Raw genomic sequence first — 13561 nt, forward strand, 5'->3', positions numbered from 1 at the left:
CCAATCCAAAAATGGGCAGAAGACCTAAATAGACATTTCTCCAAAGAAGACATACAGATGGTCAAGAGGCACATGAAAAGCTGCTCAACATCACTAATTATTAGAGAAATGCTACAATGAGGTATCACCTCACTCCAGTCAGAATGGCCATCACCACAAAATCTGCAAACAACAAATGCTGGAGAGGGTGTGGAGAAAAGGGATCCCTCTTGCACTGTTGGTGGGAATGTAAATTGATACAGCCACTATGGAGAACAGTATGAAGGTTCCTTAAAAAACTAAAAATAGAATTACCATATGATCCAGCAATCCCACTACTGGGTATATACCCAGAGAAAACCATAATTCAAAAAGACACATGCACCCCAATGTTCATTGCAGCACTATTTATAGTAGCCAGGTCATGGAAGCACCCTAAATGCCCATTGACAGACGAATGGATAAAGAAGAGGTGGTACATATATACAATGGAATATTACTCAGCCATAAAAAGGAACGAAATTGAGTCATTTGTTGAGACGTGGATGGATATAGAGACTGTCATACAGAGTGAAGTAAGTCAGAAAGAGAAAAACAAATATCGTATATTAAGGCATGTATGTGGAACCTAGAAAAATGGTACAGATGAACTGGTTTGCAGGGCAGAAGTTGAGACACAGATGTAGAGAACAAACGTATGGACACCAAGAGAGGAAAACCACAGTGGGGTGGGGATGGTGGTATGCTGAATTGGGCGATTGGGATAGACATGTATACACTGATGTGTATAAAATTGATGACTACTAAGAACCTGCAGTATAAAAAGACAAACAAACAAACAAAAAACAACTAATACTAAACTTTCTTTGGGTTATTTATATGGAAATATGTTAATATAAATGTTTCAGACATCACATGAAATTTCTAAAAATCTTATATGTTCTGGTATAATATTATAAGTCATAATTCTAGTTATTACTTTAAAATGTATATCTCAGAAATAACTAAATTTCCTTGTCAATTGCATTATTATGAACTTTCATCAAATCTTTAACCGTGGTCATTTTTAAGTCGTTTGTCATTTAGAGACAGTTCTGGGTGTACTCTGACGCTTTCACAAAAATGTTCCTAGAAAAGGGTTTCATCTTCAAGGAATTCATGGAAAAGACTCTGACAAGTACAGGTTTCTGGTAACTGACTATACTGCTGAAGTGAATGAATAAGCATTTTCAGAACTCTAATGGAAAACTGATGAATTCGTAAAAGTGCTAACAAAAGATCAAGATGAAAAAAAAATTAATTACATGGGACTGAGTGAACTGTTGAGGATGATTATAATTTTTGTGACTTTCTGTTTGAATAAAAAAAAAATCCCACAAGGACTCAGAGGCAAAAATATACAAATCAATTTTCACTGTAAAGTAAAGAAGCTGTTACAGTGGTGGATTACTGGACTGAATGTCAATATTATGACATAGTGTGAATGTGTTTCATGTTTGGTAATTGCAATCATCATTGCTTTTGTTGTGGTCATCCATTTACAATGCTTGGTGTCAGTTTATTTATCTCTTGTAAAAATAAAATACAGTGTGTGTGTGTGAGTTGTGAAAAAACAAAAGGAAACTTAAAAAAAATAAAAGAACCACCACAACAAAAAAACCCCACAAATGTCTCATTTTTTCTTCATGACAACCCAGTCATAATAGTAATAATAGCAGACATTTATTGAGGGTTTCCTACTGGCAAAGACTATGATAATCGCTTTACACACATTACCTTATTTAAATCTACCTCAAAGGGTTTTCTTGAAGATGAAATGAGTTAGTACACGTAAAGTCTCCTGATAAAGCCTGCACAAAATAATCACTTGATGTATGCTATTTCTTTGTCTATCATCATCACATTGCCATCATCTCACCTTCTTCCTCCTCATCTTTATTATTATCCTCATTTTACAGGTACGAAGTCTGAAGCCCAGAGACATTAAGTAACTTGGAAGAGAATCAGCTGGGGTTGGAATCCAGGTTATCTGCCTTCAGAGTCCTACTCTTCCCAAGACTTTTATAACAAAAGTCTTCCAATGCAGTGAAATCGTTTAATCCCCACCCCTTGAATCACACTCTAAGATAATTTGACCTATAGAGTTCATTGGGATCATTATTAAATTTTATAAAATCAGACCTCAAAATCAAATAGGATTTCACTAAGTTTATAAGTAAGTCAGGGCTCCTCAGCTCTAACCCATAAACCAAAGGCCCGTTGGAAACTCGCTACATCTATCCTACATGTCACAATTGTTTCAATAATTCTAGAATCTTTTCTAAAACTTCGGAACTAAGTCTAATGCTGGTTCACTATCTTATATAAAAATATGTTCCAAAGGATGAAAAGTCCCCCATTTGCTCATATAAAATGCCTTTTAAATGTTCTACCATTCTTTCCTGGCATGGAGACGGTTGTGAGTGGCATTGACATTGACCTATTTGGGAATGCAGCCATTTGAAATATCCAGTCAGATGCAGATCAGTTTTTCAGTTGAGGTTTGAGATTTGAGTCAAAATTCATCCAGACCTTAGCATATTTCCATATGCTCCACACTGATAACCGAGGGGGAGGGACAGCTCTCGATTTAATCTAGTGCCGAGCAAATGGCTCTCATTGTCACTTGGCATTATGCTTATGTTCTGCAGTTGTTTTTTTAAAAAATCAAAATTTATCTCATTGATGCCATAAATACCTATAACAAATAAAACCTTAAGAAAAATTAAAGTATTTCTAACAGAAACAGAGACCAGTGAAATCAGGAAGTTTAACCGTGGTCTTTGTTTTATTTTTAAGTTTTAAAAAATTGGGACTTCCCTGGTGGCACAGTGGTTAAGAATCCGCCTCCCAAAGCAGGGGACACGGGTTCAATCCCTGGTCAGGGAGCTAGATACCACATGCACACCTCAAGTAAGAGTTCGCATGCCACAACTAAGGAACCTGCCAGCCGCAACTAAGGAGCCTGCCTGCCACAACTAAGACACAGAGCAACCAAAAAAAGAAAAAAATTCTCGTGGGTATGTATGAGTGTGTCTGTGTGTGTTTAAAGTATTACATTCATGAAAGGTCTGCAGTGAAGTCCTAAGGCAAGAGAGCTACCAGGATCTTTACATAAAAAAATCTAATTTAATCCTCACAAGAACCCTGTAAAAAATAGATATTATTCCTAATTCACAGATTGGAGGCTCCGAGAAGTTACATATTCTGTCAACTGAGGTTGGCTAGTTGGATTCGTGCGTCCTCTACTGTGAAGGCAGGACAGTTGAACACAATCTCTCCCAGACTCCCTTGCCGCTAAATGTGGATACAATTTAAGCTCTGCCAAACAGATGCCCTTGTAAGATATTTGAAAAGTGGAAGTGAAGAAAGAGCTGTGCTTCTGTTGTTTCTGCTGGCAAGCAGGATCATGGTTTTGCTGTGGCAGCACCTTGTTTTCCAGTTGCTAGCTTCCAGGGCATTGAGAGACTAGACACAGGGTATTCATCTTCTGTATGTACAGATTTAGCAGGTGCACCATGGCTCTGGAGCCAGTAATTGCAGTGAAGGCAACTTCCTGATCCCTAAAGGTCAACTAAGGTACCGTCTTCCTGGAGTCAATAATTCTTATGTTACCTTCCTGACCCCCCATCTTCTTGAATAACAACTGCCCCGGCAAACCAGTTCTGCAGTGTGGCTTGGAGACTCAGCATAGAACCTGCTCCTCTGCCCTTCCAAGTTCTCCTGTACTGATTCTTCTCCGCTTGAAATTTGGTTTCTGCTTTACTTTGTTGAACTTTGACTAATCAATATATTAAGGAACTTGCTTAGTCAGCCAAGAGGTATAGAGCCTAGATTCAATTCATGCCTGTCAAATCCCAGAGCTCATACTCCCTCTGATGGAAAGTTATGGCGTGAAATTCATTTTGTATCTGGTAGGCGCAGATATCCCAGGGGTGTGGGGCGGGGGGATGAAGGTGGCCAAGCTTTTAGGCCTGCCTGGCCCAGAGGCACTGGTTCTTTGGCTTGAACTCTACCCTATTCTGTGCACTTCCTCCCCATTTACTAAGCCAGAATGATTTTCATTTGTTTTCTCGAGAGAACATCTAAAAAGCACAAAGGGGGCTTCCCTGGTGGCGCAGTGGTTGAGAGTCCGCCTGCCGATGCAGGGGATGAGGGTTCGTGCCCCGGTCCGGGAAGATCCCACATGCCACGGAGCGGCTGGGCCCATGAGCCATGGCCGCTGAGCCTGCACATCTGGAGTCTGTGCTCCGCAACGCGGGAGGCCACAACAGTGAGAGGCCCGCGTACCGCAAAAAAATAAAATAAAAATAAATGAATAAAAAGCACAAAGGAGCCAATTATTGGCTTTTCAGTCACCAAAGCCTAAGCCCCAAGATCCCAGACACTAACAAAATTTCCCCAAATTGGGAGAGGCAGACGACCAAAGAGTTAAGACATGTTAAGTACACAAGAAGGTCCTGAACTCTGTCCCTCCCACCCCCTAATCCTCACACACCAGACCCCTCCTGGGACTGGGTGTGCAGAAAGTTTATGGGAACTCCACATCATTGAGAAATCCTAGAAGAGAGGGATTCTTGTGCTCTTTCCTGGGAAGAGTCAGGGGAGGCCCTTGGGGTTCCCTGCACCCCACAGGGCACAGGAACGGATAACGTGGCCATGTGGTTTCCCTGGGCAGCCAGGCGTTCCAGGTGACAGTGCGGCAGCATCAGGAGCCCACCCATCTGAGCAGCAGGGAAGCAGGTGGGGCCAGATGGGAAGCAGGGGTGTGCTCAGGATGCCAGGATAGCACCTCAGAGACCTTTCCTACTGGTGAGCGAAGACCAGAGAGAACAGCCCTCAACAGACGCTGGACTATGTTAACAGCACCAAGAACAAGAGCCCCACCTCCAGGACCCAGAAAACTCAGTAGATTCATTCTGAATTGATGAAATAAAGTTTCCACCAGGGCTTGAAATTGGATTAAATCCAATTATACAAAAAAGGTTATTTTTCTTGCACATATACCCTGAGTGCTGTGCTCTCTCACTGCATAGTTTCCAGTTAATTCTGAGAGTTATTGGTCTAGAACAGGGGTCAGCAAATTACAGCTAGGCCCTGGGCCCAATTTGGCCCACTGCCTGTTTTTTATTGTCCTGCCTATTTTTGTAGGCTAAGTAAAGCCACTCTTACGTGGCTGAGTTTGCAGAGTTGCGTAATCGCAACAAGGCCGCTATGGTGCAAAGCCTACAATATTTACTATCCGTCTCTTTACAGAAAACAATTGCCAAACCCTGATGTAGAACATGGGCCCTGCCTGGCTGTATCCCATCTGCTCTTGCACTCTTGTCCTTCTGCTGTCATCATGGGGGCAAAGTCTCAAATCATAATCAAAGAAAAAGCCCTACCTTTCTCTGCTTTTAAAAATATACCTACGTTCAGATCCAGGTTTTCCTCCCTGAGCTCCCCAGAGGACCGGTTCTCCTTAGACCAGTTTTCTGTCCCCTGGTCTCCTGACCCTGCACTTGCCTAGTAGCTTCCTAGCTTTGACTTCTCTTTTCTATCCTTTATGGGCTTCTCATCCTCTGCCTGTCTTTGAGTCGCTGTTTCTTAGGGTTGTCCATGGCACTCTGGTCTCCCTCTACTCACCTGGCCACGCCCCAGAATTCTCAGGAGGACCAGGTTTCACTCCAGCCTTCACCTGTAAGGAGGTGAGCTGGCCCAGGTTACTAACTTTAAGGTTTTATCCCCTTGGCTTGGATAATACCGATACCTCGACACCTAAATGGAGCACTTGATTCTCTTCCTTTGGCCACCAAGTTAGTCAATGTTACCCTTGAACAATAGCTCGGAGAGCAGAATGATCACTTGGTGGTTAATAATAGAGTCTCTGGGGTTAGATTTAGAAGCAAGAGATTTGAAGCTACACCCCTTCTTAGCTAGGAAGCGATGAGCATGGATTTTCATTATGGCATTCCAAGTTTACTATGCTTTTATTTATTTACACATCTACTATGTACCAGACACTGTGTTAGATGCTATGAGGAGTAACAGAGCTGAAGAAGACACAATCTATGTCTTCAAAGAACTTATATGTAACTTTTACCCATATAGACTTGGCTCTTCACAAAAAGGATAAGAGTATTTTAAAGGCCATAAACGAGATCTTTGAAATTTTCTTTATAGATCTGTTTTAATTTTTTAATTTGGGGCATAAATACTACTTTGTTTTTTAAAAATCTAATGAAATCACACCAAGTTTTAAAGAGCTGACTAATATAATTTTAGACAATCTGATCACTTGAACTTTCAAAGGTCTGAAATGTCCTAGAGCCATTCTTACGTGGCTGGGTCCTCTGTTTATTTTTATGGCAATCATTGGCATCTGGGAATACCAAACTGGCTCGCCATTCAACAGATTCTGCTCCAGGGACAGTTCTTTATCAGCTTTCAAAGTCCTGGAAGCTAACAGAGTGCCTAATACATGGTAGGCATCCCATGAATATTTGTTGAAAGAACAAATGCAAAAATAAATAGATGAACCTACTAGTCCATTATGTTCTTTCCTCTCAAATTTTACAAACTTATCATCTGTGTCCTTATCGGGAGAATGATCACATAGGGCTTTATATTGAGTCATTTTCATGTTTCATGTGTTATACCTTATCCATCCTAAATGGATTACAATTTCATTGATTTCCCCTACAGAATTGCTCACAGATCTATTTTCCTGCTAAGTGAAATATTTGTTGAATATAGGCTATCATTACTTCCTTTTTGTTTTCTTTTGTTTGCTTTTCTTCCTCTGTCTCTTTCTCAATTAACTAAAGTACACGAAAACGTATGTTAAAATATTTATTGAATAAAATCTTATTCTCCTTGAGCTTAATTTTAAAAGAGATGAGTTCAGCAATTTCTCTTTCTTTTCAAAAAACAACACAAACAAACAAAACCCACAATCATAAATTCCTTCTAACTATGTGTGAGGTTGTGAATAGGAAAAAGTTTACTTATATCCAAGCTAAATACTCTAATAAGATTTCCCTAGAAATCTATGACATCCCAATGAAGGAGAAGACGTAGGAAGAAGTAAGAGCAGAGGAGGAGAAAATGGGAAGTTATCTGGGAAAAGGGAAGAATCCAGTTTGAGGGATTTCAACAACCAGTAGAGAAAAACTTTAATAAGGAGAAAACTGCCAACCAAAAGAGGCTTACCTTTGCACCCCTCACAGGTCAGTGCATTATAGTGGTAACCGGATGCTCTGTCTCCACAAACAACACATAGCTCATCCCCTTTTATTCTCCCTGCTGATGCACCCAGTCGGGCCTTCTTTGTCACAGGAATCTCCACTACCTCAGTCTCTCCCTGGTAGAGAGTCTCAGCAGGCATTCGCCTGAGTTCATATATTCCAGGAGAGTACCACTCTTCAGGCTGCTGGGGATAGAAACCCAGGTTGGAATAATAGGAAGATGAGGAAATCTGTGGTTGAACTTGGGGAAACTGAATGTTGTTGTATTGTGAGTATGGTTCCACTTCTAGATTCTGTCCCAGAGGACCTGCTGCTTGTTCTGTTAGTACACCTGAACAAAAGCGATAACAAAACTGGAATTAATGTCATCATTCTATAAATAAGAGAGGCAGTTTAGCATATGGTTAGGAGTACAGGCTCTAAGGAAAGATTGAAATATTTGAATATTTACATTAAAATTTTAATATAAAATTAACTTTTTTACAGTAAAAGAACTATTAACAGATTAAATGACAATATTAAAAGCTCAGAAAGATATCTGCAACATAGAGGACAGACAAAAACACTCATCATTCATATGTAAAGAGCTTTTGCAAACCAATAAGAAGACATTCAACATGGAGAAAAGGAAAACAAACAAGAATGTTTAAAAGAAAAAGAAAAAAGGCAAGTTAAAAAAACTATTCAACATGGAAAACATTCAACAATCCACAGAAAACAAAGATAAAGGACAGGCATATACACAAATGCTATCTTTTGTCGTTTCTGTCTTACAAAATCCTATAAAGTGGGTTAACAGTATTAGCCCCACTTAAAATTGAGTAGTCAGAGGCACAGAGTAATTATGCAACTTTATTCCTACACACCTAAGTAGCTGAGATTTGGACTTTGAGTCTGACTTCAAAGCCCACGTGCTGAATTGCTCCTCTCTGCGATAATTTCAAATGTGTGATGCTTTAAAGCTTGTCTCTTCCTCCCTCTGTACTTGAGTTTGTTAGTCCCTTCAATGCCTCCGCTTTCAGGTAACCTATAGCTAGGCCTGCAAGACTCTGCATGATCTTACCCTTTCTTTCTTTTCCAGCCATTTCCCATGTTCCGCCTTCCATATTCCTTAAATATGCCTTGCTGCTTCCAGACTCAGGACCTTTCCCACATGCTGCTTCCTGAGCCTGGAACTTTCCTCAACAGCCATCCCCTCCAAGAACGTTATCTCACTATTCTCCACTTACCTCTAAATTTCCCTTTAAGTATAGCTTCTCTTGGGAAGTCTTCCCTAAACCTAGGTCCCTGGGTGTCTGAACCCAATTGTATAGTACTTACCTACCCTTCATGGGCCTCCCTTTACTTATCTGTAAAGAGAAGACTCCATGCTGCATGATGTTATAGTTCTTCTTTATGTCTAAAACCTCTATAAGTGTATGACCAACAGTTTATGGGCATTAGAATTCAGGGCCTTTCTACAACGCAAAGTGGAAAATATGTGTGTTAAATGTTTGTTTAAAATAAAATGCTTTCTGCATTGAGACAGGAAATCACTGATGGAACACAAAGGATACAATATCTGTGCAAAATCAATTTTGTTACTTTCATGCCCAACTTATCCATATAAAACCAGCACTGAGTCAGTATATCTGACAGTCAAAAAATTTTGGCCATGGGGATTTGTCTTATGACTGCAAAATGGAAAAATATAAAAATATGGAATTATTACAGAAAAAAGAGAAGCTAAAATATGAGCAAAATCTTGATCTATTTAATAACTAAATATGGTTAAAATTTCTGGAGTGAATACAACTGAAAAGAGCTAAAAGCATTAAAATCATTCGTTTCATCTAGGTTTTATCCTCCGACCCATCTTACCCTCACTCAACTTCCCATCCCCACCCCCAGCCCCAGTTTCTCTCCATCTACAGGTCTAGTAAAGTTAAGCAACTTGCCTGAAGTCACATAATCAATTAATGTCAGAATCTGGATTCTGTAGAATCTAAGGAAATGTGTAGTTGTTTTCTCCTCATAAGACAATTCCAAGATCTCTGAGCATTATTTCAACAAATCTTTTAATAGTCAAGAGACACAATGGAGTCCCAACTCAAGTCAAATCATGTTATCAATATCTGGAATCATCTCAGTTAAAATGGAACACTTTCACAAAGACATCAATGCTACTATATGAAAACAACACAAAACAGGGTAAGAATATGAGATCAGTACACAATATTATTAAATAATGCCTCTATTCCCAAAACACATCCACTTCTAGTATTTCACGGTGTTCCCACCAAATTTCCACAGAGTAGAGACAATAAATATACAGGCAACTTACAATAAAAAACCCCAGCATGGACAACATCCTCCAAAATGGTGAGACAAGAATAACTTCCATGAACTGACTGTGAGACCTTGAACAACTGCCTAACATTTTTCTGTTTCTTCTGTAAAATGGGGCTACTAACACCCAGGCTCGCTATCTCATAAGGTAATTCTGAGTATAAGATACAGTTTCTGAGAAAAAGTTTTGATAAGTGGAGTGCCATAAAAAGACATGTTTGTTTCCTAAAGAACCTAGCAAAATCTTGATTGTATGATAATTAGTAAATATTAATACACATCAGTCTGTTTTGATGCTATAAGTTATAGGATACTTATTTCACTCATAAATATATTGAACACTTACAATTTGCCTGACGCTGTCCTAGGTTCCGAGGACACAACAGTGACAGACAGACAGAAAACAGATAGAAGAGGCCCCAGACTTTCTCTTGTTTGTGTATTTGGGGTGGGGAGAGGTGGGAGTATGTCAAGGGCTGGGATAAAACCAAGTAAGCAAATACAGAATTTTCTGACAGAGCATAAGATGTGGAGAGGGCAAAGGTAAGTCAACTTTACAGTGTACTTTCGGAAAAGGTAAATTCATTTCTATTTTAATGCAATTTATGAGTGATTTTTTAAAGAATCAGTTTATCAAGAAAGAGGAGATTTTGGATTTCTTTATAACACAAATTCTCCATGGGAGTTTAGGGAAGAGTTCTTAAATGCGAACACTTGAATGGACTCCAGGAGAGGCTGACACCCCCTGTAAAGGGAAGCAACATTTTTCTGGGTAGAGGGTCATTTGGTAGCATTTAATAGTTTCTCTAAAGGAGTACCATCAAAGGGAAACTTCTGAGATGCAAGCATTCTATACCTTTCAACATGGTAGCGGCTAACCATATGAATATTGAACATTTGAAACACGGCTACTAATGATGAGGAAATGAATTTTTCATTTTATGTAACTTTAAATAATTAAAACTTAAAATTAAATAGCTGCATGTGGCTAATGACTGCCATATCTGACAGCACAGCTCTAAGGAGTTTGTGACCAGAACCACTGTGAACCCAAATGGGAGAATCAGGTTCACGTACAAAGGATAACCCTTCTTCATAAACCCACAGTTAGTTTCTGATGAGCCCGATAAAGGGTTCAGATTATGTCCAGTTTTTCATCCCTGGCACAACGCTGCTTCTAGTAAACGTTTCATGAATGTTTGTCGAAATGTTTCATGAATGGGAAAATTGCCTTCTCGGCCTTCCTTTATTTCCCAATCCATGGTTTCTTAACAGATGATATGATTTGGTTTATGAAGTTGTGTGCCGTTCCTGGTGCCAGGCCTTTGTGATGTTGGTGCCTTTCCCCACCTGGTTTGTCAACCCACCACCTCCTCTGTGAGGCCTGTCCCAGTTTTCCTAGGTAGAATTAATCTCTCCTACCCTCTGTACACACTCTACTGCAGCACTCAGAAGCATGTACCATCATTTTTGTTGGTTTACAGGCTTATCTTTCATGCTATATCATTTGAGGTGGTAGGACGTACTCGTTACAAGCGCTTCTGTGTAGACAAACCTGGATTCAGTTCGCCTGCAACTTGCTAGATGTATGAACTTGGGAAAGACATTGAACTTCTTTAAGCTTCTGTTCCTTCCTCTATAAAGCCGGGATCATATAATACACTACTATGTATAAAACAGATAACTAATGAGAACCTACTGTACAGCACAGGGAACTCTACTCAGTGCTCTGTGGTGACCTAAATGGAAAGGAAATCCAAAAAAGAGGGGCTATATGCACACCTATAGCTGATTCACTGCTGTACAGCAGAAACTAACACAACATTGTAAAGCAGCTATACTTCAATAAAATTTTTTTAAAGAAAAGCTGGGATAATATAGTAATTGAAACAAAATATAGTACCTAGGTGAAAGGTTGCAATAAAGATAAACTAAGACAAAGAACGTAAACTGCATAGTGCCTAAGCATAAACATTCAATACAACTTTTTTTTTTTTTTTTTTTGGCTGTACACGGGCCTCTCACTGCTATGGCCTCTCCCGTTGCGGAGTACAGGTTCCAGACGCACAGGCTCAGTGGCCATGGCTCACAGGCCCAGCCGCTCCGCAGCATGTGGGATCTTCCCGGCCCGGGGCACGAACCCATGTCCCCTGCATCGGCAGGCGGACTCTCAACCACTGTGCCACCAGGGAAGCCCCTCAATACATTTTTGTTGTTGTGGTTAGTCTGTGAACTCCTGGGGAATACATTAGATTACTATATATTACATTCCCTTTTCTCCTTCATTCCTGGCACCTTACAAAAAGCCTGACACAGTGTAAATCTTTAATAAATACTTATTAAATTGAAACGATGGAAAATTTACTTCCGCAGCCTTCCAACTAATTTCCATCTCTAAATACAGTGTCAGGGGCTTCCCTGGTGGCACAGTGGTTAAGAATCCACCTGCCAATGCAAGGTACATGGGTTCGAATATCAGTCCAGGAAGATCCCACATGCCGTGCAGCGAATAAGCCCATGCACCACAACTACAGAGTCAGCGCTCTAGAGCCCGTGAGTCACAACTACTGAGCCTGCATGCCACAACTTCTGAAGCCCGCTCGCCTAGAGCCCGTGCTCTGCAACAAGAGAAGCCACCGCAATGAGAAGCCCATGCACCATAAGGAAAAGTAGCCCTGGCTCGCCACAACTAGAGAAAGCCCGCATGCAGCAACAAAGACCCAACGCAGCCAAAATAAATAAATAAGTTAATTAAAAAAAAAAAAATACAGAGTCAGCCATTTTTAAACAACACATTTAAACAAAATAACGTGCTGCCAAGTCTACAACCAGAAATATGTTCAAAATTGTAATTATTATGAAAATGATTTGAGTTTCACTTTTAGCTGGAAATTCAAAAGGTAAGATTCTATTCTGAAAAATATATTAAAACAGACAACATTATATTATACTGTTTATGTTTTAATTATAATCTATATTTTACTTCAGAGAAAACAAAGCGGGCTTAAAGGTAAACTCTTTACTTATCTGATTTTCCATTGACTATTGGGAGAAATCTACTGTGAAACTAGTTCAGTAAATTAATGTTTTTTTATCTCTTTTTATTTTTCTCATCACAACGCATAGTTTGAAATAAACCTTATATCACTACCGCATACACACTTATACATATGTATAAATAATTGAAACAAAACTTCCGTGAAATAGCACTTATCCTTACCTCTTGACGGGCACTCTGACATTTCTATTGTATTCCTATTCTATTCTATTCTAAATTTTTAATGCTGGTCACAAGTCACAAAATAGATATCATGACCCACTGGGATCTGAGACTTGCCATTTTAAAAACACTGCATGAAATCATGTACTTTAAAAGGTTTTTTCAAGTATCCAAGGCATTAATGCTAGAACTGCCTAGTGTTTAACTTGGAAGAATGGTGCTAATTTTACACACTATCCAGTGAAGAATTATAGGGAAAACACACTTAGATTTAGTCTCAATGAGATACACACCTGCCTAGAGCCCTATAGAAATCACACCACCCCAGCTTCTCACCCCAGTCTTCTGGTTCTGACTGAGCCATCTTTGACAGAGATCTGTTACTGGAATCTCAAGCAAAAGTGCCCCATGTTTCCTCAGTCCAGTGGCAGAAGACCCACCCCCAGCATCTGAGAACCTCCGCCTACCTTTAGCAGGCTTCATGCTCATCATTTCCATGGCAAATCCCAACGACGTGCAGCTGTGACAAGGACTAATTTGACCTGGATTTTCTAACTCCGGAAACTGCATTACCATTCTTAGCTTACTCACAGCAACTGAAAATGAGACTAGGTAAGGAGTGACAGAGGCCAGAGGTTGTGGGGTTTACTGATTAACTTCATTACTGAGCAGAATATTTGTAAATGTTTATGAGAAAAGTCCTCGATGCCAAATTGCCTAGTAAGCTGGAAACCAGTCTCTTAGATAAACATTTTTGGGGAGCACG

The 13561-nt window shown here is 39.8% G+C and overlaps 1 protein-coding gene across 1 annotated transcript in view; it reads right to left on the bottom strand.

Annotated features, from left to right (window-relative positions):
* Positions 1–13561, bottom strand: part of NR1H4 (nuclear receptor subfamily 1 group H member 4) — a 66527-nt gene that overhangs the window by 27093 nt on the left and 25873 nt on the right. The window contains exon 4 of the mRNA XM_060305979.1: positions 7213–7578. Within this exon, the coding sequence (XP_060161962.1) occupies positions 7213–7578 (366 nt within the window). The remainder of the gene's footprint in view (positions 1–7212; positions 7579–13561) is intronic.

This window comes from Globicephala melas, chromosome 10 (genome assembly GCF_963455315.2).
Source record: "Globicephala melas chromosome 10, mGloMel1.2, whole genome shotgun sequence".
Lineage (NCBI taxonomy): Eukaryota > Metazoa > Chordata > Mammalia > Artiodactyla > Delphinidae > Globicephala > Globicephala melas.